General features: G+C 44.3%; 1 protein-coding gene across 1 annotated transcript in view; it reads left to right on the plus strand.

Moving 5' to 3' along the window:
- Positions 1-4,940: 4,940 nt before the first annotated feature.
- The window catches only part of LOC147906066 (zinc finger (MYND type) family protein / programmed cell death 2 C-terminal domain-containing protein), a 44,664-nt gene continuing 22,630 nt past the window's right edge, over positions 4,941-26,974 (plus strand). The window contains exons 1-5 of the mRNA XM_087382929.1: positions 4,941-5,249; positions 8,198-8,281; positions 8,559-8,692; positions 8,770-8,867; positions 25,169-25,257. Coding sequence (XP_087239055.1) covers positions 5,037-5,249; positions 8,198-8,281; positions 8,559-8,692; positions 8,770-8,867; positions 25,169-25,257 — 618 coding nt within the window. The 5' untranslated portion in view covers positions 4,941-5,036. The remainder of the gene's footprint in view (positions 5,250-8,197; positions 8,282-8,558; positions 8,693-8,769; positions 8,868-25,168; positions 25,258-26,974) is intronic.

Raw genomic sequence — 26,974 nt, forward strand, 5'->3', positions numbered from 1 at the left:
ATCCAAATGGCCTATAAATCATCCACTGCACACCACGAATGAGCGCACACTGCTCAAACTGCAACCAGAGTGATCTGCATAAGGTATGCTCAAGAAATCATAGTCCCATGGTAATGAGCGCTACTGAAAATAGAACCTGAGATGCTTCAAAACATGGGCGCCATTGCATAATCGGACTCAGCAAGAAAATCTGCAAATATCTCTCTTCTGCCAGAACTCCAAAATCCCAACCGATGAGTGAGAAATGGGAGTCAACACTTATCCGCTACCATGTGGCATAAATCTAAGGTTTCAAAACCTTAGAATGAAAAATTCATAACAGAGAGACGAAATTGAATACACAGAGATTTATAACTCTGAAAATCCTCCACCAAATCGCGCAAGAACTGACAGGTAGGGGTTTTTGGGCATCCGGAACGCAATGGGACAGACGGTTTTGGAAACCGTGGTCTCAATCACTGGGTCCAACACACGGACTGAAAAACGTTTTTGGAAACAGAGCTGTTTGTAAACTCCACTGGAGTGCGAATGATGAGCAACATAGCAGTTTTAGAACCTCTTGAGTCCACCGGAACTGACAGATCTGCAAATGGTTGCTCCAAACTTGAGTTCCAACACTCGGGCAAAAAACGCAGAAACTGACACAGTGAGTCAGAAATCCAATGAAATGATCCCGGATTCAAGAATAAAGGTGTTTCCAGGCTCCTGAAGTAATGTGGACACCAAAAGCAAGCAATAGTTGCCTCTACAAGTCAATACGGAGTCTCTGTCATCGAACGGAACAGGGAAAAGCTCAAAAAACGACTTTTTCTTTGAAAGCTCTTAACAGGCTCTCAAAACCACTTTGCAAAGCCAAAGTGACTTTTCCAAAGGTTCCTCCAAGGTCTCTGCACACTCGGATGCAAGTAAAGTCACCCACAAAGCTTCCCACAGAGCTTCTCCTTCCTCCCACAGAGCTGCTGAGCTTCCAACATTCACGCACGCTCAGCTAGATCACCCGGGCTCTGATACCAGTTGAGAGTGCTCTCAACGGAAGCAAGAACGGAAGAGGGAGAGAGAGAGACAGAGAGCCACACAAGTTTTGGTGGGTGCAGAACCACCCTAATCTTCTTTTTCATTCATTTATATATGTGTTTGAGTATTGTACATAACTGGGGTTAAGGCACAGTGACCTTTAACCCCACAGTGACTTTGGTTTCAGATGGATACTGCGGGGCCAGACAGCGAGATACCTCGGATGCCAGGTGGGTATTGACATCACAGTAGAGCAGCAGATTGCCCCAGTCCTTGAGAGTGTTTGGCGCAAGCTTCTCTATTGGAGCTCAGCCAAACTCTCTCTCGTAGGTCGCGCCTTAGTGGCAAACCAAGTCCTTCTTGCCACTGCCTAGTATATTGCCTCCTACTAGTGCAAGATGCATTGGGCAGCTCCGACGGTTGGTACGAAACTTCCTCTAGGCAGGTTCGGACGACACGAGGAACACTAGGGCCCGAGTAGCTTAGCAGACGGTGATCATGCCGCAGGCACTGGGAGGCTTGGGTATCATTGATCTGGAGATGTAGAGCAGGGCCCTTCTGGGCAAGTTGGTGGTTCGTGGCCTCACCCCAGGTGCCGAGCCTTGAAAGCTCCTCTTAGAGAGAGGGCTTTTGAGGAACACCCCACGCACTGGGGGACAGTGGAAGCCTTCACATAGATGGATCTTCTTAGAGGCCCCCCTTATGGGGAAGGGTTCCCCCTGATGAGGAGTCTTCACAGGGTTTGGTAGAGACTAGTAGGGGGTCTCATCCATGCTCTGCCCAGTTGTAGAGAGGAGTTTGAGCGCCAGCCCCTTATGTGGCACCCAAAGGTCAGAGATCAAGAGGGACGTATGCTTGGGTAGCGGACTCACATTGGCTGGGCACAGTGGGACAGTGGTCCAACAAGGTTTTTTGGTCGCTGGAGTAGACTACCTATGGAGGCATAGGCGAGGCTTGATGCCCTAATGCATCTAAGAGGGGTAGGGCAGTGGATGGGTGAGATCGACTTAGCCATTCCTGAGTCTTAGTGGGAAGGACTTCACATTTGAAGAGACAGTAGATAGTTGGGACAGTTTTCTCGTACTGGTGTTCCCTTGAGGATTTTGATGCAGTGCGGCAGCATGCACCCTAGCTTCTTTCATGTAGGACCTGGAGGCCTACTTCAGCCCCTCACTGGGAGTGACCCTGAGATGGATGGGAGTCTTGATGGGATACATTGGCAGATGATCAGAGTGGTAGGACGCTTGGGGAAGGATCCTCCCAGTATTTTAGAGCAGGACACCTTTTGATGGCGCCTCTAGCTTTGGAAGGGTAGACCCCTGAGGGAGGTCCAGTTGGATCTGGGGGAGTGGTTCTAGCCCTCCAGGGGCAGCCTAGCTGAGACAATAGATGAGGTGCCTTTCCTTTCCTACACCACACGGATTGGTAGGAGACTTCAGATGGACTCGTCGAGGTGGACTCCCTCGAGGGAGAGACAACGGGTGACCTAGAGAGTGCCCCGAGATGTTCGCTCTAGGTTTTGGACGTGGTTGTGGTCTAGCTTGCAGCACAGGAAAATTTTATACTTCTTCTCTTTGGCAGCACACGGAGGCTTGCCCATCAGCCCGTGGTTGGAGCAAATGCGAGTGGAGGGGCAGTGCCACTGCTGCTCAGATGGTATCTTGGAGACTATCCCGCACTACCTATGGAGTTATCGTAGTGCAACGAGGATCTGGATTAAAGCCCTCAGGATCATGACACACATGCAAAGTCTACATAGAGACTACACCTGGGGGATGGTGGCTTGGTTGATAGAGGGAGGACACACGTTTTAGATTGATGAGATCTCCCCAGCCTACCGGATACATGGTCAGAGCATTTAGAGGATTGCACTCCACGAGGCAGTCCCCCTTGACACCCTAGCTCCTCCTTCTCCTAAGGAGGACAGTGTTTGGGAGGTGGTAGCCAGCATCATGGCTTGGAACATTTGGGTGGCTCGGTGCAGTCTTGTGATGGGAGAGCACCCAGTTCCACCCTCGGCTACCTTGGTTGCCATCTGGCAGGATATCATTTACACTCTATGGTCCACCTGGGAGTGTGGGACTCCAGGCTCTAGGGCGACTATTGAGAGGGGTGCTCGTTTCTGCACGGCTTGGCTTGCAGGTGTTTTCTACATCTTCACTCTGTGAGGGATTCATTGGCTGTATAGTCCCCCCACTTGGCTGTTAGCCCTAGTTCCAGGGATCCCCTAGGCAGTGAGCTGGGCTTCTCTCAGGCCGGTTTTTCTTTCAGCCTTTTTTGATTTTTTCATACTCAGCACCTTCGGGGCTGTTGTCTTGTATGAAATCTTTCAAGCATTAATAGAAGGTTCCTTTATTTGAAAAAAAAAAACCAAGCATTCTAGATGTTCAGCTACATCTAGTTGCCCATCGAGCAGATTGACAGGCATATGCAAAAGCATGCACTATTGTCCATGAATGTTTTTCGTGGAGTATTTTATGAAAGGGTTGAAAGGGCTTGTGAGGAGAAAGGCATGGATGGAAGGTAGCATGAAAGAAAGTTGGTGGTAAAAAATCAAAATTTTAATGTTGTAGGATAGCAATGATGCAAGAGTTGAAGGGGAATGTGGTACAAGGGAAAGGTATGCAAACAAAGATGAGTGTTGCATTGGATTTAAAGTATAAAAAAATTTGTCTGTATAATTCCAATAGAATGGAGAAATGGATTGAAAGATATAAATAGATAAAAAGAGAATGAGAGGAAGATAAAAGAGCTTTTAGAAGAAACAATAGAGGGATTAGGTACTTAAGTAGTGTGGAACAAGAAATTGCTAAGGGATGTAATCTTCATGTAAGTAGTAGTCTCCTCCTCTTTTATGGTTCTCATGATGGCAAGTTGGAAATAACATTGATGTCTTTGAAATACCAAAATTTATTCTTTTAAATTCATGTTCAATATATTTCTTTAATGAAATGTGGTTACATGGGCATCACTTGCACATAAAGAAGTTTGATGTGAAGCATAATGCATTTGATCGTGGAATCAAGGCAAAATTCTTCCAAGAGAGCTCATGCAAGGGATACCCAAACAGTGGAAAGTGAGCTAGATTATGTTAAAATGATACAGGCTAATATGTCCCCCAGCAAACTTTTGGGGGGGAAAATAAATGAATTAGTGGCCTCCATGTCACCGCCGCTGGACCCAATTTACCTAAGTTTGTGGAAATAAATGCGTCCTCACCCCCCTTAAGGTATAGACAAAATTAATCACTCTCGATAGTTCTAGACCCTTCTAGATGAATCTGGCTCCATCTCTCACTTCCTCTTTTCCCTCTCTGGTTGCCTTTCTAACTGTGAGCTCTCTCCCTACTTGATGGCTCTACTCCATGATGGCTCCCTTCCTCGTTGCTCTCTTGGCCTTCGCCAAATACCTAGCAACACAACGGTCCTCAGGTATGGCCAACTAGCTGCTAACGTGGACAAGAGCTTCTTACAAAACTCTCCACTGGGAGCCAATTCCGAATCGGGGCATTAGTCCAGACAAACGCGCTATCGACTCTAGCTTTTGCTAGACCTCTTGCATTCCACCAGGCATTTCCACATTAAGTGCCTCTGATCTTCTATGGCTTTGCTGCATCCCCGATTAACCTGCACCATTGGAGTCCTTTTACCCACACACTCGAGCGTTCCTTAAGATGAGAACCCTTTTATTAGCACTGCCCACCAGAAAATCGCCATTTCAGTACGCGTCTAAAGTGGACATCTTTAACATGATTTTAATCTCAGAAAAGTCGAGTTCGTCCCTCTGTCTCTCCCTCCACTCAATCTCGCCCTCACTTTCTCTTTTGAGAGATGTGAGCAAAAAAACCTATTTTCTAATTTTGTTGGAGGGTAGAGTTTGGCACCATGTGCTATCTTGTTGACATGGCTTGGTGAATTGTCACCTCAATGGTCCAAGGGCTTTGCTAAAATCGTACACACCAATAGTTTCATACAGTTTGCTAAAAACCTCCACTCGTACACTTCGAGACTCGCAAGTCCCTTATGGCTGACGAGGTTGGCGATGACATTGCAGATAGCGTATCCCACCTTCGCCTTCTTCCTGCCCTTCCCCAACCGGGATGTAGCTCGGACCACGGTTCTGACGATGACGACGATGAGGGGCAGCTCCCCGTGATCGTGGGTTTTGTCCAAAAGCCAGACCGACCTTGGTCCCTTGCTAGACAACTTTTTCCCAGCAAAGCCGGTGGCCCCCCTGTATGATCCTCAGTCCCTTTCTGGGGCAACGGATTGTTTGTAACGTTAAACATTCGATGCCACCTCTTTGGTTTATAGAATAGGCTGGCCTTTCCGACATTGTCCACATATAAGAGCTGTACAGTGTTCAGGAATATTTTCTTATCTTACTGGGATCACGGGGCTGGAAAAGAATACAGGCAACAAAAATTTTCGTTGTTTGTTCAAATGACTTTACCTTCAAAAGGAGAAACTTACATCATAGGGTTGATACAAATAGGGGCTTGGCTAGCTACAAATATTGGGGATTATATGGGAGCTACATGAAAGAGCCAGGGGGGAATAAATTTTCCACAACAAAGAGTACTGGCAACACTCTAAGGAAACATAGTCAAGCTGATCATTGGTAATTCCGCTACATACAATGGCATCTTCTCAGTCTATTACGAGTAGTGATAGTAACCTTCTAAATGCTCAGATTGTCTAAATGGGTAAAGGTTTGTAGATGGCGAGCAGTAGGAGTCAGAATGTACCTTCTCTTGCATAGCTGTGAAATGATGTCGTCAAAATGCATCCCTTTAATGGAGTGACCATGGTACTTACGGACCTCACGTGATATATGGATTCATTTTCAGTAGAAGCCCATCATGTAAGCCCATAGTTGCAATCAAACGCGTTGGCTTGAATTCCCAACATTTGGAAACGTTTGCGAATGTTTGGAAGATCAAAACTTCACACTTTCATTCATGAAATCATGAATGCTAATTGCTGTATGGCAAGTGCTTTTGACTCATGTTATATGATGCAATTATGTATATGAACGATGAACCAAGAATGCGAATTGCTGAAGGGAAATTCTATTGTCAACTTTTAGTTTGTGTGACTTCTAATGTCTCAATAGGTGAAGACCCAATGTGGATACATGAAGCATGCTGCAGAAGTAATATGTTTTTACAAAGATCATGGACTTTCTTATATTTATAGTACATGTATATTTATTTTTTATCTGTAGGGCAGATGTATGTGTTTAAAGGCAGGGGGAAAATACATAAAGTCTGCAAATGTGGCGTTTTCAAACATGCTGAGTGGTGGTGTCTCCTGTTTTGGCTCTTAAACCATATTTGCACGCTTTTTTTCCCCGGGGTTTCTCTTCTCTTTTCATCCCTCTTTCTACTTACGTAATTTTTGATATAGTGAGTTGGTTTCCTGCTATCGTTACACACCATATTGTCATGGCTAGAACTCTGTCCTTCTTCTTCAATCCTTGCTTTGCTGTCCCTGTAAGAGTCCCTTTGACACCCACTTGTCCTGCCTCTTTCTCCACATTATCCTGTTATTTTGCTTCTTGTACTCGTCGTCGCATAAGAGCCATGCAAAACAAGTTTGGACAGTGAATTTCACAAAAGTGCATTCTGTATGTCAAGCTTACCGGCATGAGAAGGAGAGCATGCATAGAGCATACATTGGAAAAGCAAGGAGCTGCATAGAACATGAAGGTTGAAGTGTAGAAAGAAATAAGTCTATTAATGCCACGGAAGAACAACATGCCTACGGGACAGCAAAAAACCCAGCTAGCACATCTGGTTAGGGACAGCACAGGGCAGCTCCCAAGGAGTGCAAAGCAACTCCAAATTATGCATACAGGCTGGGCCCGTAGTTTGTAGAGGTGCACATAGAGCTTACGGAGGCTCAACTTGCATGGGACGTGCAAGTGTACCTGTAGGGTTCAGATCTGCAAAAAGGCTCTATGAAAAGTGCATGGAAACATTTTCGAGGAACACTCGAAGCATGCAAAAATTTATAAAACCAACACATTTATGAAATCGTTTTTGGGCTTTAGCATGCGATGCTCCATAGATTATGGAGTGTATGTCTTTGTTATAATGGTAGTGAAATGTTGTGACTCTGAGCTAGGCTGTTAATTGTGACTAAGACTTCCCTCCACGTTTGTTTTCCAATGGCTGCAGATTGCATATAGGCTCTGTGTTGATTCTCCCGCTGATTTTGGCTACACAAACCTCTGGAAGTGTTTGTTCTCTTACACATCTTTTGAAGTATGTTCCAAGCATTCGGTGGTCATGATGTGCAACATTTCATTTCACATACAAAGTGATGTTGGACAATGCATGTCATGGGCATCCACAGCCCATGGCATGGCTGGCCACCTGTAAGCCAGTTCATGCCTATGACATACACATACACAGTTGCCTATTGAGGCCATGCCTATGACGTACACATACACAGTTGCCTCTGCTGAACTTCTATCTACCCTATATGCACAGATGTGTCTGCTGTTTGTTCCCTTGTTGCTTGCGAGTTGGCTATTGAGGCAGCCATTTGTCAGGCCATCGGCAGATTCAGTGTTTGATGACTACGTAAAACAGGCTTTCTACCCTAGATGGAAAACAAGGGGGAATTTTCAGTTTGATGCATATTTGTTCAGTGCCTGCAACAACCTTTTCGTATTTACCAGGAAGAGATTACAGTGAAAAAAATGTTTACCGGTCTAGCTTTGCTGACGGCATCAGAATCAACTGTGGATAATTGCTGCTAGTCCAGAACCATGGCTTTGCTAATTGACATTATCTTCACTGCATGTGAACAGAGCTTATGCTCAGTGTTTTCATGTTATTTTTTTGGGGGAGATGTAACCAGCTAGGCTGAGGTTTCTTATTTGTATGCAGTACTCCGCTTGCATCTATGGTTTTCCTGTGGCTGCACAAACTGTACACGGCTAGCTTAGATGGATAAAAATAATAGATGCTAGATTCATTTTTAATGGCTTACTATTGCTTTTTCTACAATTCAGACTTCTCGTAATTGATTGCAAGCTTGGTTAGATCCTGTGAATTTACCTGCAGGAATGGACTCTTGTTGTGGGATCTGTGAGAGACCTTGGAGCTCTTATTGCAGGCTTGGCAAAATATATATGAGTTGACAATGGTTTCCTCTGTTGACAATGATTGCAGGCTTGGCTAGATCCTGTTAATTTACCTGTAGGAATGGACTCTTGTTGTGGGATCTGTGAGAGACCTTTGCAGTTCTTATTGCAGGTATGGCAAAGTGTGTATGGGTTGACAAAGGTTTCATGTTGTAATATTATGTGTAGTGAAATGGTTCTAGTCAGGTGCTTCTTTTCCCTGTTATTGCAGGGCATTAAGCCTTTCTAATTAGATGAAGGGTTGGGTGAGTCCGAAACGATCAAATGGATACTATTTTTTGAATCTCTTAGTGTTTTCAGATGTGGAAAGTTAAGCTTGTTTACAATGGGTTATTTTTGTTAATTCTTCTCTTACTCTATATGGATCTTATGTTGAATTTTTTTCTCAGGTTTATGCACCCATTGAGGGGAATAGTGAGGCATTTCACAGGACCTTGTTTGTTTTCATGTGTCCCAACATGGCTTGCCTTCAGCAAGATCATCATCATCAGTTGAAATCATCTGCAGAAAAGTTGCGTCGCAGGTAGAGGGCAGGACAGCCCGGCTATAGTATGGGATTTTGGCTTGAAATTTTTATAACTGATATTGCATTTTGGGAAGTGTGAAGGTTTTTCGTTGTCAACTGCCTCATGATAATGCATACTATTCAAAAGATCCACCAAAGCATGATGGGCATGATGCAACGGTTGCGAAGGGAGGTATGTCCATCGTGGCACTTTGGTGACTTATGATTGGTAGTAATAAGTTTAATATGCATGGACCTCATTTTTTTCAAATCTGAGAAAGCTAGATGCATCTTCTTCTATTGTGAACTTGATTGATATTTTTCTCTTTATTTTGTGCCAGAGGTGAGTAGTTTAGTGCTCTAGGTCCCACACAAGCACAACGATTAAGTTTGAAATCAGACACATGATTCAGCACTTTACATACATAAATTGAAAGGAAAATAACACACTACAATAATGAATTGAGGATTCATAGAAAGAAGGTTCAGAGAAAAGATAGAGCAGTAGATGGGGTGTGAATGAGGCCCTTGTACTCAGCCTAACTAATAGTGAGTTGTTCTTGCAAGAGGAACAAACAAGGAAGAGTAAATTTTTCTCAATGTGTGGCAAAGGCTGCTTGGGGATAGCAGTCAAATAAAACACAGGTTGATGAAGGGCAGCCCAAGAAGAAAGGAAAATGCCACTATTATAAAAAGCGAGGTAACTATACAAGCGAAGCAAAACGAGATTAAGCTCAATTTTGCATCTCAAAACACACATTTGCCGAATTTTACAATAGCTACAAATAAGTTGACAACTCAGCAAACTTTGTGAAGGATGAGTGGGCTCTATGTATGTGTATATGTGTGTGTGTGTGTGTGTGTGTGTGTGTTTGTGTGAATGTTTGGCTCTATTGGACCCTATGGACTTTATGGATGGACAGAAATCATAGAGTCTTTGGTGATCCACTATTTTCATCTTTTCTTTTTTTCAAACGCTCTTTGCAACAATCATTCTACGATTGTTTTCAGACTCGTTTGATTGATCAGGATGTGTATACAGCTTATACTGAGATCTTTAGTTGAGTAGTAGCTACTTCGTTTTTGAAGTAACTATGAATGTAATTATTTTACAGCAATAAAAGATTTCTTCCCACAAAAAAGAATGTTTGGCTCCACGGGAGACTGTGCCTCATCTCCTTTCGCATTGCTTCCATACTCGTGATTTTTAAAGCTTCCTTGGGCAGCGTTTGTGTGCTCGCTTTCCAAATACTACCTTTGGAAAGTTCTTCTGGATCTTTGGGATACACCCATCTAGACAGGATTTTGATCTGTTTTTTGTTTGGATTTGCTACTGGGCACTCTTGACTCTATGGAAGGATAGAAATCATAGAGTCTTTGGTGATCCTGCTTTTTTACCTTTTTCTTTCTTCAGGAACTTTCTGCAGCAATCTTTCTGTGATTGCTTGCAAACTAAGTACATAGATCATGATGTGTATTTGTCTTATACAGAGATCTTCTCGTGATGTGTTTTTTCACAACCCGTTTTGATTGCAGCAATCTTTCTATGATTGCTTGCAAACTAAGTACATAGATCATGATGTGTATCTGTCTTATACAGAGATCTTCTCGTGATGTATTTTTCCACATCCCGTTTTGGGATAGTGATTCTGTAATATAAAGCTACAAAATTTTCACAAAAAAAGAAGAAGTGTGTATGCATGTATGTATATATGTATGTATGCATGTATAGCACACGTCTCTGAATTTGAATGAAACAGGCAACATGGTACTTTGATAGTGGAGCTTCAACACACATCACCTCCAAGACGGATTAGTTTAGGTCTTTGAGGGCTGCTCCAGTTGGTAAAAAGGTTGCCTGTGTTAATAATTCTGCATATCCAGTTAAAGGCATAGATGAAATAACTCTTACCATTGCTGATGGTATATATGTGTGCGTTTGAAAAGTGCTATTTGTGCTGGGTATGAAAAAAACTCTGCTATAGTTTTTTCTTTTGCAAAGCAAGGTTATGCTGTAAATTTTTGAGGATGACAAATGCACAATGAGGGATAGAGAGGACTACATGATAGTCACTTCTTGAACATTGGACCATGGCTTGTATCATTTGGACTCTTTTGGGAAGGGAGAATAGGATGCATATATGGTTGCTACAGCATCTACAACTACCATGCATGAGGCAAAGTTATGGTACGCCAGGTTTGGGCATGTGAATTTGGTAGCCTATTGTTGCTGCTGCAGATAGTACAGAATGTGCATCATGTACAAAGCATGTGTGTGAAGGGTGCATCTTGGGTAAAAAGCATAGGAATGATATTCCAAAGGGATGGGTCAGTAAGAGCTGTCAAGGAATTGCAGCTCATTCACAGTGATGTGTGTGGTATTTATATTGATGATTTCTCCAGATTTTGGTGCCTTCGTGCAATGGCAGAAATTGAATTGGATTTCAAGGTGCAGACCCTCTGTTCAAATAGAAGTGGGGAAGCTTTGTCAGATGCATTCAAAGCATACTTGGCAGAAAAGGGGATAAAGAATCAGTGCCATATATATCATATATGAATTTGAAGGCGCTGATCATGGGGGAAAGAGTAAAAAGCTGGCTGTTAGAAAAACCAGCCTGTTTCTAGAGGACCCAGCTCACTGGCTAGGGAATCTCTGGAACAAGGGCTGACAACCAGGGTGAAGGTCTATTCAGTCAGCGAATAACTCCCACGGTAATGACATAAAAGACACCTGCAGGCCAAGACTTGCAAACATGCTCCTGCCATTGTGAGTGACTATCATGAGATTGAAACTGCACTATGTTGTGTTTTTAAGGATGAGTTTGGGAATGTTCTTGGATTCATCTAGGTATATGCTTCTGCCATAGTAGCGGACATGCAAATTTCACCTTGTGAAGTTTTCGTCCAAGTTGCGGCCTGCTAGTATTGTGATAATTCTTTCTATCTTAAATGGTGCATTGCCCTATCAGCTAGATTTAGATTTAGATGCTCGTTGGGGAGACACTAAAATGAAAACGTTTATAGACTTCACAAGCAGTTGTAGCTTGAATGAAGAGATTTTGGACTACCTTTTGATTAGCCTTCTCCTTTAGTGCTAGCCTTCATCATGGCTGAGTCTGCCCTTCACCTCCGGAGTGCCGAAGACTTTGTATAAATGGATGCTTAAGTATGTGTGGGTGTGTGGATTTGTATGTGTGAGAGCATATTTTTGTACTATGGTCTACACCCACTGTTGGGCGCTGATGACGTCAGTGGGGATGTCATAGTAGCTAGTCCTTGCTATGCATGATGGAGTTTATGGTTTTCAACCTTGTGAGTGACTATCATGAGATTGAAACTGCACTATGTTGTGTTTTTAGAGGATGAGTTTGGGAATGTTTTTTGATTCATCTAGGTATATTGTCGGTCACTCTAGAATCTGAAGTCCCATGCTTCTATATGGCACATAGGGTTTAGATGATAACTTGCCAGATGGCAACGAGGGTGGCTGCTGGGAGAACTTGATGGCCTCCCATCACAAAATTTCAGTGGGCAACTCAGATGTTCCAAGCAATGATGCTGGACACCTTCTCCCATACACTATCCTGTGTTGAAGGTGAAGGGCGTAGACGAGAAGGAGGTGTCGCATCATGTAGCTCTATCCAGAGACCTCACTGGCCTTGGATCCCTTAGGCTAGAGGGGTTGGGTCAGTGAAGTAGGCATGACCTCCCTCTATCAACCACGCAGCCATCCCCCAAGTGACGTCTCGCTGCATCTTCTGTGTGCTAGCCAAAATCTGAATGGCTCCCATGCAAATCCTATGTTGCTCGGCAACCCTAGAGATAATGCGGGATCATATCCAAAACTTTGCCTGCACAACAGCAGCATCAACCATCTACTTGCATTTGCTTCGACCATAGGCAATAGGCAAGCCTCCATGCACCACCATGTAGAAGAAATGCTTTATCTTCCAAGGCCTACGGCTGGTCCCAAGACGTGATCAAAAATCGGATATAACCTCCAAGGGAACTTGCTGCTCCAACCAATGACGCTCTCTCGAGGGAGACTAGGCTGCTGCCCCCAACGGAAGATGTTGTCCTATATGAGTCGTGTTTGAGGAAAAGGGCATCTCTTGGGCACCCTACACGAACGGGCCAAAACCACTCATTCGGATCCCATTGAATCTCTCGAAGAGAACAACACTCCCATAACCATAGGCACCACCTTTCTTTCTCCTGTTCAGGCGAGATTGGAATTGAGTCAATGGCCCAATCCTTGCCCAAGCAGGCTACTACCCTGACCCTCTGCCACTCTAGCAAATCCAAAACCTTGTCAGCCTTAAGGTCCCTCATAGTCTCGGGTTGGAGAAGGTTCCTAGGTCCCACTTTAAAGGAGCCAAGGGACTGTCGCAAAAAGAGGTTCCTAAGAGGCACCCCGGTCCTCAAAAATTGTCCACACCAATGATGAGGCTCCGTGGCACTGTGCAATCCCTCCCACCATGCCTCGAGAACTGTTCGTACCAATGATCTCTGCCATCTGGGAGCCTATCTCCCTCATATGAGAGAGTGCGTGACTTTGCCTACGCGGGAAGGCAGCTCCAAGTCCCAAAGACCTAGTTGGGCTGCTGTCCCATTGTGCCGAACCGATGTAAGTCCACTACCTCGGCATGAGTCCCTCCTAGTCGTGCACCTACGGATGCCATATTGGTGGCTGCCTCTCAAACTCCTCCGAGCATGTTGGAAGGGCTTGAATGAGTCCTTTAGACAACCGTTGCCAAGCCCTATGCAGGCTCCTCATTAGGGGGGAGCCCTTCCCTGTGAGGGGAGCCTTTGAGAGAATCCACCTGTGGATTGTTGCCATTGATTTCTTGTACGGGGATGTTCTTGAGAAGTCCTCGCTAAAGTAAGAGCTTCCATGGCTTAGAGCCTAGGATGAGACCACGTATCACAAACTTGCCTAGTCTGCATCTCAGGATCAATAAGCCAAGTTCTCTCTTTGCTTGGGGTAGGATCACTATCCGCCAAGTGACCCTAGCTCTAATGTTCCTTGTGCCATCTGAACCTACCCATAAGAAATTGCGGACTAGGATCATGAGCTTACCCATGCAGCATCTGTGAAGACACCAATAAGAGGTAATATACCAAGCCGTAGCCAAGAGGACTTGATTGGCCACTAGGGCCTTGCCTTCTAGAGAGAGTTTGGCCAAGCTCGAGTATGCACCTCACACTCTCTAGCACCGAGGCGATCTGTTGCTCTGCTGAAATATCAATGCCCACCTTATAGCCTAAGTATCGCTATTTGTCCATGCGGAATCCAATGGAAGCCAAGCATAGCCCCCCAATCTTGGATCTTTGGAACCTCCTTAGTTGCTTTAAGGAAGCCAACTGATTTGGTTTAGTTGATCTTGGCCCCAAAGGCCAAGCAATAGGTCTCTAGGGCTTCTCGGACCTCCTCTAGGCTCTCCACCGTGGCCTCCACATACAACGACATGTCATCAACGTACTCTGAGTCCATCAGCTCCTTCTCCTGATGAATCGGGAGCTAGATCCCCGTGATACTTGCAGCTTGGGAGTGCAAAAAGTAACCCAGAGCCTCTGCCACAAAGAGGAAGGAAAGACGCAAGAGGGCATCCCTGATGAACTGAGCGGTAAAGAGCAAAGGCCTCTCCCGTGTGACCACCTATGAGCATATGGCTGGCACTCCTTGCATACATAGACAAAAACCCTTGAATCCATTTGTTTGATAATCCCAACCTCTACATGGTGCCTCTAGAAAAGACCACTCCACCCTATCATAAGCATTTCTTGAAATGGAGAAGAAGGATCGCGATAGGCTGTGACTCCTCCCAGGCCCAATCAACCACCTCCCAAAAGATGAAGATGTTGTCCAAGATACTACGTTCTTGAACAAAACCTGTATGCGTGTCATGGATAATATCGGCGAGGTTGGGCTACAACTGCAAGCTTAAGACCGTGTTTTGGCTAGGTTACAGCATAGATACCACAAACACTTTTGAGGTCCTTGGCCAGTCTTCTTGCATCAATGATAGGAGAGCAAACTTAGGAGAATCGAAGCCAGCCAATGTAATAGGCTTACCATCATGAATGAACTTTATTAGCATTCTGTCCAGATCCAAAGAGAACTCATTCCAAAATTACATCAATAGGGCCCATGTCAACAACAATTAGATCATCCACAAATGTGTCCTCAGATAGTTGCATCTAGTGGCTGAGCAACATTGCTTGCTTTAGGAGTGGTGTCCATTAGCCACCTCCACTTTAATTCCTTGAGAGGTATGCAGCCTCACTGCTTGGATGGACTTAGAGTTGATGAAATTATGACTACTACCACTGTCAACTAGTATGTGGACAGGGCTGTTTTGTTTGAATCCCTCAAATACAGAGTTCAAGCTCCTTTACAGCCCATTATAACATCTGCAGATATACTGAACAGTTCAGCTGTGCATCAAAATATCCCTCATCATCCTCTACACAAGGGTATGCATTGGGAAATCTGTCATCAAGAGAGAAGTAATGTGCAACTTTAATATTCTGGTCCTGACCAGCACATTGACACTCGACTTCGGAAGGGTATGCATCGGGAAATCTGTCATCAACAGAGAATTCATGTGCAACTTCAATATTCCATTGCTGACCAGCACATTGACACTTGACTGAATGCTCACTCGCTGAACCAACTGGGATCAAAGGTATAAGAAGTACCCTTTTTGGCACCCTTAGTAACATTATCATCATCTAATTTATTGTCATTCACACAATCATGGAATTCCATTTCCGTCGCAGCTTCATCGGAGGATGAGTCCTCATCAATCTCTATAATCATGGTGACTTTAGCTTCAGATTTAGCTTTACATTTGCTCCTATGGTTCTGCACAAAGGCAACATAAGTTCTTTTTTTTTTGTCTTGAAATCCTCTTCGCTAGGTGGTTTAGCCTTAGCATCTTCCTCCTTACATGATTTAGAATGTCCCATGGTACTACCATACACAGCAGGAATTCTGGGAATAGAGGGAACTGATGAGGATACTACTGGTTTCTGGTCCAATGAAGGGCTAACTTTCCTTATGGGCTTGTTGCTAAACAGCCTAATACCCTTCTCCTTTCAATTATACTTGGGCTCATAATGTTCAGAAAGTTGCATAGCCTCCTTCAAAGAGCCGGGTCTCTGAGCAGAAATATCAAAGGCTAGGCCAGGATGAAGATCATGGATAAATTTGAACATCTTGCCTCTTTCATCAATTCCATGTGAATAGAGATAGTTTCCAGACTCGCTTGATATAATCCTTCACTGTTCCTTGATGTGACAAGTCACACCACTCACAAACATATTGATCTCTAGCAAGGGTGGAACAAAGTCTTAAACATCTCTGCCTTGATCTCATCCCATGTGTTAATAATCGTTCCTTCCCTTTGGAGATGCCTCCACCAAGAGTGGGTAAAATCCTTAAGGTGCAAAACAGCAAATCTGATTTTGCCTTGATCTCCTTTTGGGTATAATTTGCTGAGCCTATCCTCCAATCTACTAGGAGAACACGAGTCACCCACCCTTGAACTTGGAGAGAATAATCTTGTCCTTAGCATCTTTATCTTGATGTGGAGCCCCTTTTGGTTCAGTTCCTTTGACTATTTGAATATACTGGTGAAAAGTCAACACTGCCCTGACATCTGCTGGCAATCCCTTATATTCATTAAAATTTTGATATATACCATTAGCATCAAGACTATTACCTCCAACAGCTTTAGCATTTGGAGAATCCTTATCCCTGTGAGCTGCCACTCCACTGGAATGATAAGCTCTCCTAGCAGAGGGCATGAACCGCACTAGATCAGCTTCTGGAACTGGATTATCCTCTGAATCAGGTTTTGCTTCAGTCACCATACATCTCTTCCCCTTTGGATTTGTCTTCTCTTAAGTTGATCAAACCCTCTGTTCATATGTCTCTTCCCCTTTGGATTTGGCTTCTCTTAAGTTTTTTTTTGCAAAGAAAGGAACCTTCTATTAATGCTTGAAAGAAAACCTCATACAAAACAGCAGCCCCGAAGGTGCTGAGTATGGAAAAACCGGAAAAAGGTTGAAAGAAGAAACCAGCCTGTTCCAGAGAAACCCAGCTCACTGCCTAGGGAATCTCTGGTACAGGGGCTAACAGCCAAGTAGGGGGACTATACAACCAGCGAATCCCTCGCGGAGTGAGCTTCTCTTAAGTTGATCAAACTCTCTGTTCATAGTTGATGAAAGTTTCTGCAATCTTGATCCATCCTCTGATTATTCAGCTTGATTTCATTGGTCAAATCCTTGAATACTCAGAGCATTGGTCTCTTGCAATTTTGAATTGATAGCTCTGGACAAAACTTGAATTTGATCTTGATTATTAGTCTCTGTAGGAGCTGGATCATTGCCTTCAGGTTCCTCCCTACGAAGTGATGCCTGAGCCTGCTCCCCAGCTACTGGTCCCAATCCCTGGATTGCAATGCCAGCAACCCTTATCGAGTCTTCAATTTCATTCCCATCCATTCTAGGGTCTGAATCAATTTCCTTCTTCAATTGTTTGCTAGTCTCCCTTGTAAGCATCATCCAGAATTCCACTAAGTCCTTGAATTTAGAGCGTAGTACAAATGCAAATGAAGAGCATAATAGGTGATTCCCAACTTTACTGGAAATTGCAGGGAGTTGGACAATCCAACGATCGCACCTGGCAGAAAGAGTATGTGCTCCGAAATTGGGCAATTCAAATCCAAATGGGATAATGCTTGGCACGACTCAGCTGGTCGTGATTCTTCGAATCTGATTTGAGACCGCGTCTCAATTGCTCTTGCATGAGTATGTCTAACATGAGTTGAAATGTTGGTGGTGCATCTTGAGTGACTAATGCATTCACAAACTGCCCATAATCTAGTCCAAGTCCATTGATGAGTTTGGTCCTATTACTAGAGCAAAACATACCTGATCGCCATGATAAGGACGGGACGGGTTGTAGTGGTGGCTACGTTGTAGGCGAGCAACCAAGTGGAGGGCTATCAAGTCAGCTGGGATAGAGGCGGCTGGGAGGGAGGGAGGGAGAGCTCTGGTACTCACCTTAGAGAGGAGATTGTGATTCAGTATATCCAATTGGATTGGAATTTTGGATCCTTACTCTAGGAAATCGTAGCAATTTTAGGAAACTGCCTTCATTAGCTCTCAACCCCCAAATGCAGCTCTAGACCAGAAATTTCACTGTGGTTTCTTAGGTCTTTGATGCAGGATGACATTGCGATCACATTGATGCAAAAACTTTGGAATTTTGTCTCTTTAACATGCTGACACATGGCAGGCACAGGTTGGAACAACTTCTGGTGACCAAATTTGGTACAGAGCTGTGTCATAAGGTTAGGATTACTTGCTCCAATTCTCAGGTGAAATCGACAACAAATCCAGGGTTTCCCATGATTTATGCTCTGATACCAATTCAACAGGACCAGTTGGCAGAAACTAAACTGGAAAAATGCGCAACCAGCTAGTCTAGGATAGCATTGCAGGGAAAATAGCAAAAAGTACCTTCTTTAGTTGAGGGTAATTGCAGGTCAGGGTGCTGGACCTAGTATCAGGACTTGTGAGGGGCTGCACAAGAGATGATCTCCTTCTTAGAGTATCAAGTACTCAGCTGTGAGAGTCAAAGGAATAATAGTTGAATGAGTAGTGGTATGTACAAATGAAGTACAACAATCCTTTTATAGTTATGAAGCTTGCTATCACTTACAAGATTGTATATGGGATTAATCCACTAGTGCCATGTGGAAACTTCTCAGCAACCTACTAAAAAGGCTACTAACTAGCTAACTAGATAGCCAACTAGCTGGGTGGGAGAACAAGGCCCTCTTGTGGGTGGACAACCGTGCATTTTTGTGGCATGACAGGCAAACCTCTACACCAAGCTGGATGGTGCACTCACGTAATGTCCATTGTTAACGTGCTTGAGCTGAACCTCTGGCCCCAAAGATAGCATAGCTATTGCTAGGCCTAATCCTTGTCTATTTGGTGAATAGAAGATAGGCGTGTCCCTGTGGATAATCCACAGCTCCCTCCCCTGCGGTCCCAGCCACTCCTCCATCATGTGAAACACGCTCATCATGAGATAAAAAAGCATGGGGTTTCACTTGTCTCTCTCCCATGGAGGGGAAGCTAAAACCTCGGAAAGGACGAGTGAAGGAACCAACTTCTGCAATGGACCCTCTTGGGCGGGGTTGTAGGACCACAACTGGCACCTCTAGGGCATGAGGGTAATCATCTGGGAAGTCGAGTAGTTGCAAGGTCCGAGCCACCAGAACTCGCATGGAAGGGGCTGTCCTGGATGAGGCCTTGGGCATGGAAGCTCATAAAAGGGGCCATTTACCTTAGATTGCTCCGTAGAGCTGCATCCTCTACCGGGAGAGGGCTAGGTTGGGTTTGAGAGAAAGAAGCATAAGGCTCAGAGGAAAAAGAAGTGCTTGTGTGCAAAAGCTTGAATAGTTCGGGTCACAGCCTTTGGTGGTTCTGTCGGGAGATTGAGGAAGATCTCGACCTCAGGATTTTGGGGACGTTTCGAGGAGGATCCATCTGTCTGCTTCCCCCAAGGTAGGGAAGATGTTACCAGATTTTGCATTGCCGGAAGGCTCCACCCAAGGGGTCTGGGAATCTTGTTGCTGCTTGTGTGGACGCTTTGCTCTGTCCGCACGAAACTCCCTCTATTGTCATTGTTGCGCAATGATGTTGAAAGGAAAGGCTCTAACTTGTTTACGTGAGTTTTGAAAGAGAAGCCTAAGACTTGGGCTGAGTTTGAGCAAGTATTTTAGAAATAATTCATTCAGTGTACCTATTGTTTGATGCGTACCTACAAAAGCTAAAGATCTGCAACCTTAGGCCACATAATGGATTTATGTGGATTTTTTAGTAATGGCTTGGCAAAGGAACACAAACTCCAGGTGAAGGAAGTCGTAGCAAAAACCTCGAGGACACAAGTCGATATGCGAACATTTATGATGATACTATGGCCAAACATTCTTCACAAGAAACTCAGCCAACTATAGGGACTGAACAAGATAATTTTAGATGAAGAGACGATTCCTTTCTACTAGGGCTACATAGACGCAAGCCACAAGCTCATCATAGATATAGTGAAGTGACTGCAAAGCGCATTAAGAAAGTGGAGTAGCTGCCTTGTACTCTACTTCAATGGAAGATAAAGCAACTATTTGCTGCTTTTAGCTGCTCCAAGTAAGTTGAGCCAAAAACATGACCTTTTGTAGACATTCTATCATCCGATGAGCTTGCCCAGCCTGTTGGAAAGGTCACCTCCCCATCTGTAAGCCCCCATATGTGGAGAGCATGGGGGAGGGAGACCTAGGGCAAGACATGCCCAGAGGGAAAAGCTTGGAGAGGGGGTTGCCACATGGGCAACACCTCACACTAGCTCATGAGGACGGGGGTGCAAAGAACAAGGCTCTCCTGTGAGTGGGTGCCTGTTCCAGAAAGACTGCCTTATGTGACTTTGTCGGGGGTTTTGAGGGCGAATAGTTTGTGTGTGTGCGACGATGTACTAGGGTGGATACCGGCTCAATGCCGATCTTCCATGCCCACTTCATCATGAAGGAGACTTTCACCCCGAGCCGCTCTGCACACTTCTGGAGGGGCCAATAGTATACATGATCCACCATTGCCTCAAGCGAAAATCAGAGGGGCTGCCACATGATCAGCAAACAGGCTGCCATGTGGGCAGTATATTCATGGACTTACCTGGCAGAGAAGGCACCTTATGGAGGGCAGAACAAAGGTGGAATTGCCATATGACTGTCCACGACTGGAGCAGGCCAGATTGCACAGGGTTTCCAGAAGCTATGGGCTGCGAAGAGATGGCGCTGATGTCCGCAACAGGTACAGGTGATGTCAGCAGTGGTACGGCTGTCTGCATCAGCACGAACGGACCTGGTTGAGGTTATTCTAGGGACCTGGAAGGGACCAGGACAGAGGCTGAGAGGACAGAGGCTGAAAGGCCGCGAAAGGGCCAGAAAGGGGCAGCCAATGGGCTGCCCACTGGTCGGTTTACAGACCACAAGGTCGGGTGGGTAGGGGCAGTCTGGTCGGCCAGACCTGACCCCTACCAGGTTGGTTGGTTCAAGGGCCTTGTGTCCTATATAAGGAGGGCCTCCATGCCCTTATTCAATATCTTCTGGAGTAGCAAAAGCAGGAGCAGTAGGAGCAGCAGACACCAGAACACTTGGAGCCTATCCTGGAGGACCAAGGGAGTTGGAAGGCTGCAGACCTAACTCAGCAAGGCGCTGCCCAGCTAGGCTGATTCACAGGCAGTAAGGTGGAGAAGAACACTCTGGATAGAGAGTCTACATACACTCGAGGTGGAGCACGTGGGCTCAGAGATCTAGAAGTGCTTGACATCTAGTAGGAGATCCTGTCCTACTTTGTGGACGGACGGAAATATAAAGTGTTGCTTTTATATTTGTCTCTGACCATTGTCTATTTACTGGCTTGCACACCAAGTGCACATTAAGTTAACAAGTTTGTGATTCCACACCCCACACCACACTATGTGAGCTCCTGGGCAATTCTATCAGTCTTCCGTTGTGCGTACCCCCTATTGGGTCATGGTCATTTGTAACATAGGCTGCATCAGTAAATCCATGAAGCTGTTACATAGACAAGCCTGTAATACATGGTACCTTTTAGATACCTCAAAATCTCTTCACTGTGACTTCCTTGATTGATGCATAAATTAATTCACTTTATGGCAATGTCAAGTCTTGTCGTGTCCAAGTAAATAAGGCTGCCCATGAGCTGCCTATATAGAGTGGCATCAACGAAAGCTGAAATGTTATTCACTGTCAGCTTATCATTGACATCCATGGGATCTTTTGAGTTTTTACAATTGTAACAAGCAATTGTAATCCATATCCTCACTTTTGGGAGACGAGTCTCTTCTGGACATATTGCCGAACGCCACATTTTAGACACAGAAGAACAACTGTTGGTGTGGGCAACACATGTGTCCTCCCCTTGGGGCCCACTAACCTTGCATAAGCAATCACACATATCTCCATGCAACAATGTGCTATTCTGCCTCATGGAATTCACTGCTAGTTGGAACAATAGTTTCCAACACTCTGGTGTGGGCAACACACGTGTCCTCCCCTTGGGGCCTACTAACCTTGCATAAGCAATCACACATATCTCCATGCAACAATGTGCTATTCTGCCTCATGGAATTCATTGCTAGTCAGAACAATAGTTTCCAACACTCTGATGCAGATCTCCTCCTCCTCCTTTTTTGGTGTTTTGGTTCTCATACGGATGGTCTTTTGTGTACTTTCCCGCAGAGACAAATGGTGCATTTTCCTATTGATATTATCATTCGGACATCAGCCTTGGGTATGGATGCTTGCTTTAGTGGTCACACCCCTTAGCTTTTATTCTTTCTGTTTTTTCTTCAGTCTCATAGATCTGTTTGGTCTTCCGAAGTTGTTAATGAACTTCTTTCTTTCTTTCTTTCCCTTCAACAATATCCCATAGCTCAAAAGCAACGAGGCAATTTTTGACCACATGCTTCTAAGTGCGATAATGGCTGCCTTGTACTCTGTAATGTTCCAAGTAATTCTTGAGCCAAGAGAAAACATATAACCTGTTGTAGACATTCTATCATTCACAGAGCTTGCCCAGCTTGCATGAGTAAAGCCATGAAGGTAGATGTCTTTAACTTTTTCTTAAACAAGCCCGTAATACCTGAATCTTTTTGGTTGCTTTCTGGTGTGACTCTCTTTTTTAATGTGTAAATTGACCCACTTCATGGACTGCGTATACAATGTTAGGCCTTGTAGTATTCAAACAAATAAGGCTGTCCCTAGCGGCCTATAAACAGTGGCATGGACCAAAGCTGAATGTCACTCATTGTCAGCTTATCACTGCCAACCATGGGAGTCTAATAAGTGATGCAATCCATACTTAAAATTTTCTCATCTTTGGGAGATGGTCCATGAGTCTCTTCACCTGCATAACCTGTGGCATAAGTTTGTTTGACTCTGCCTCTTATCTACACATGCATTTCTTCCTCTTCCTCTGCCTTTGTGTCTACCTTTGCAGAAGTACCTTCACCCAAATTTGCAACTCCAATGACATGGCTTTTTACAATAGACGCATGGTCCTCTTTCTTTGTTTTTTTCCATTTTTTTGTGCCTGCATAGGCTTTTTGCCTTCCACGACAAATCCCTATCTTCGTCACCACTTTTCTACTGAGCACTTATCTTTCTTGTTGCCGATTCAGGATTATCTGAACCAAATCTGCATCCCTCTAGTATCTCTTTCAACTGATTAAGCCCATTTTTAATCTGTGTCACCCTTGAGCTGTATACAACAATACTTTCAGTCTCTTCCTCTTTGGTTATGCACGATGGACAGAGGAGCACTTCTTGTGTGCCTGCCCAGCCTACTTTGAGGTCCAAGGATAATACCACTACCTCTTTTAGGAGGGGGTCCACTCTCATGGTTGATCCACTTCCATGACTAGGTTTGCGTTGGGCTCTATCTGATTGAGATGAGAGACACTATTGAGACAAATTAGACAACAGTAGGAGGTGCCTGCACCACAGGAGGCTGAGGTAGACTGAGCACATCAACATGCATGGATTTCTATGCATTTGAATTAGTTCCAGGGCATTGGAGGAGGAAGAGCTAGCTGACATGAGGGTACCATGGATCAGTGGGGAGAGATGACGCTATGCTGCCAAGCTAGAGACGTAGAGACCACACATGACACAGAGAGTGACCAGAGCAAGCACGACCGCGGTATGGCCGATCTCAGCTCTCCTGCCAAAGATGAGGCATCACTCTTGACATAGCCCATCAGATATAGAGGTCGAGGAGACCACGTTCCTCCACCATAGCACGAGATAGCTCTACAAATACAGATCCGGGACATCTTTGCAGCGGACTGGAGAGCCACCACGGCATTGGGTTTCGGATTTTGAGTTTCAGCTTTGAAATTTGAGTTTTGAGTTCGAGCTCTTGAGCTCTTTAGCTTAGCATAGCACTCAGCAAGGGACCTAGCATGCCCTTTGCTTCCGCCCACAGAGTCTTGTATGAGTTTCTTCTCTTGATGTACTTTTTCTCATAGGCCCGCGAGGCCTTCTGAGGACGTTAATATTTCTTTCTTTCTTTCTTTTCTATTATATTAGCCTATTTTTTAAGGCTAATATCCTTGGAGTATTTTTTGCTACATACAAGTCCTTCAAGATAGGCTTGTGTAGCATTGTTAGTGCTTTCAATCTCTATATGCTGATTCGCTGAAAATTTGGGCCTTTTGTCATATTCTTTGGGGCAATCTCTTATTGATTCAATGAAATTCACTTTTTAACAGCAAAAGCCCAAGATTTTGATAGTAAATTTGTCCAATTTTCTGCTAATATTTCAAATTTCATGCATCCCAATGCATCCGAAACCTGCAATGTACGCACCGTGGTGTTCACATCGGGCATGGTAGCTCACAGGGTGCCCCCCTCTTGTGAAAGATGAATGGGAGACAGTGACGTATATTACAAAGTGGCATATCTAGGTTGCATGTTGCAGTCTAGTGAATGAGTGGACGGTATACCTGCCCTACAGTAACCTTTGTTAATGTCTGGTTGGAAATTGTTTACAGCTTGCACTATATTTAGGAGCAGGGCTAGGAAGGTTCTAGGAGAAAGAGCATTGTGTGCATTTTTGAAAGGCTTGGCCTACAGGGACCTTTTACACTTGTTCCAATTGAGGAGTTTGCTGGTCATATTGACCCCCACAATGGTTGTTAGTTGCCTATTTCAAGTTAGTGAGTTGGAATCATATCATGAAGATTGCGAGTGGGCTGTCTTTTCCTTTTCTTAGCACCCTTGCTAATAGCTGTTCCTTGAATAGAAATTTGCAAGCATAATAAACACAAGAACAGCAGGTGGAGCATTGTCTTCCAACATAGATAATAGTCTTCATTTCAGGAACAACGTGCATGGGGGAGATAGGTTCCAAAAGGTAAGCCATATGTACCCATTTTCCTTGTTCTATTTTTAAATTAGGTTTAGTGTGATGCATAAATGCAAGCAAATATTTGCATGATGCATACATTTATAGCTATAAAACATTCCAAATTTGTATCAGAAGCCTAGTTGAAACAAATATGGTGAGATAACACAGAATACTGTTCAAACATATTACATCTTACACTTGAGAATTTCGAAGAAACTGCAAACTCTTCCAAACACTTGGAAATTAGTGACGGAAGGTTGAGAAGAATAACACTGTTTGTTTTCATCTAGTAACCTGCATGATACCTTGTGTTCTTTATTGGGATTTAAGTGAATGTTGGTCTTATTTCTTCATCTATGGACATTCGTTTTGTCTTTCTCCAACAAATTTTGAAATAAAAAGTGCAAGCCTTTTGAAAAATGTTAATTTTTGAATTTGAAAGATTTCAAAAGGTTGCATCATGATTTTTAATTCTGGTCATTCCAGCTACACTTTGCAACTGGTGTGGTACGTGGAGGGGTGAAAAAGCTTGTGGAGGTTGTAAGCAGACACGATATTGTTCCCGTCATCATCAGGTAAAAGCAACTGTACTTTTCTGTTGTGTTTGATGTCAATTGAATTATTCACCTCAACATGGGAGGTTCATGTCTTTATGAGATTGTTGTTGTGCATGCCCACAGAGAGGTGTAGTGCGAGTCCTTTCTCACTATCTTTTCTGCAGGGTAGTTGGGAGTTTAGCCAGGACACATTGCCAGGGTTAACTGCTGGATGGAGGTCTGCACAGTGGCCTGGGACTAGGGCTGGTTTGGAGGCTGTTAAGGGCCAGATTTGACCAGCCTCTTCAGGCAGGGTTGGGTCCACATTCGGCCAACCAACCACGTCAGGTGACCCAACCAGTCTGGTCGGGTTAGACCGACCATACACAACCTAGTTGGGTCGGGTTGGACTGACCAACGGTCTGCCCAGTCAGCAGGGGAACTTCCGCTATAAATTGGGCTCCCTGCCCTTTTGTATCACAACCACTTGTGGAGGTTTTCTCAGCAAGTTCATGCAGAGTTGTCCCTGACATCCCGTGTACATTTCCATCTATTGTTGTTGGAATCAGATGGTGAGAGAGAGAAGAAGATGAGAGAGAAGAAGATGCAAGGCAAGCTGAAATTGTATTCATGCATGGTGAATGATTTGCTTACAACCACCTCTTTTCTTATGTCTACTGACCAATCACATATCACTTAATGACTTACCACTGACCAATCACATGCAAGCTGGTGACACCCTATGACACCTCATCTTCTATAATCACTCAAGGTCAAGTGACTCTTGACCCTTCACAAAGGACAAGGTACAGACACCATTAAGTGTCTTCACAGTGACACTCTAACCTTAGAACCTTAGACACACACAACAAAACCTTAGTCACACACACCTTAGGCTCCGATTTATCCAACATACCCCCCTTCAGAGCAAAGGTGGTGAGATCCAATACACCAAAGAGTGCCCTACCGCAATGCTGCAGAGAGCAGATACTACTATCCAACACCTCCTGTGTGATAGCATATCTCCCAATCAGCTTGCGACCAGCAGTTGAATATATCACTTTGTCACCCCCCCTTACTCTGAACTGGGTACAAGTTAATTTGAATGCCTAGAACTGATCGTTCTTCTCGTCCTTATTGTGACTGTCTTTCTCAAGAATTAAAGCAACCGTATCTTCAAAAGTATTATTAGCCACACGAAGTACTCAAGAGTGGATTCAAAGCGTGAACATCCTGCATGTTCCTCATGAGAACCACCATTTTGTCTTCATTATCCGGTTCACATTTAAGGCCTGCTAGCTGAGTAATAAGGCAATACATAGTACCGAGATGATCACTGAATTTATCTGTATCAGCCATCTTCAGAACATAGAACTTAAGCTTTAGAAACACTTTAGAATTAGTAATCTTGCTACCAAAAATGCCATTGAGATTATCCCAGATCTGATTGGCGGCTAACTTGAAGTCCACGCGATGAATAAGAGTATCAGCCAAACCAAGCCCGATAATAGTAATTGCCCTTTGTTTTTTCTGCTTCCAGGTTTTATAGTCGGCCTGATCTGAAGAGGGTGATTCGTCATCATCAGAAGGCCTTCCCACATAAGAATTAATTGCATCTTCGTTTGCCATGTTGGGAATCCTTTTCCAGAAAACGTTTCAGCTGCTGTACAAGAGATAGGAGCAATGTATGAAGCCATTGAATAATATATGTCGAAGATGATAGAAATAAATAGCCAGCCGGTGTTGAGTATAAGAG

The sequence above is a fragment of the Dipteris shenzhenensis genome, chromosome 1, assembly GCF_047967505.1.
Source record: "Dipteris shenzhenensis isolate YYH24624 ecotype China chromosome 1, Dip_SZ_1.0, whole genome shotgun sequence".
NCBI lineage: Eukaryota > Viridiplantae > Streptophyta > Polypodiopsida > Gleicheniales > Dipteridaceae > Dipteris > Dipteris shenzhenensis.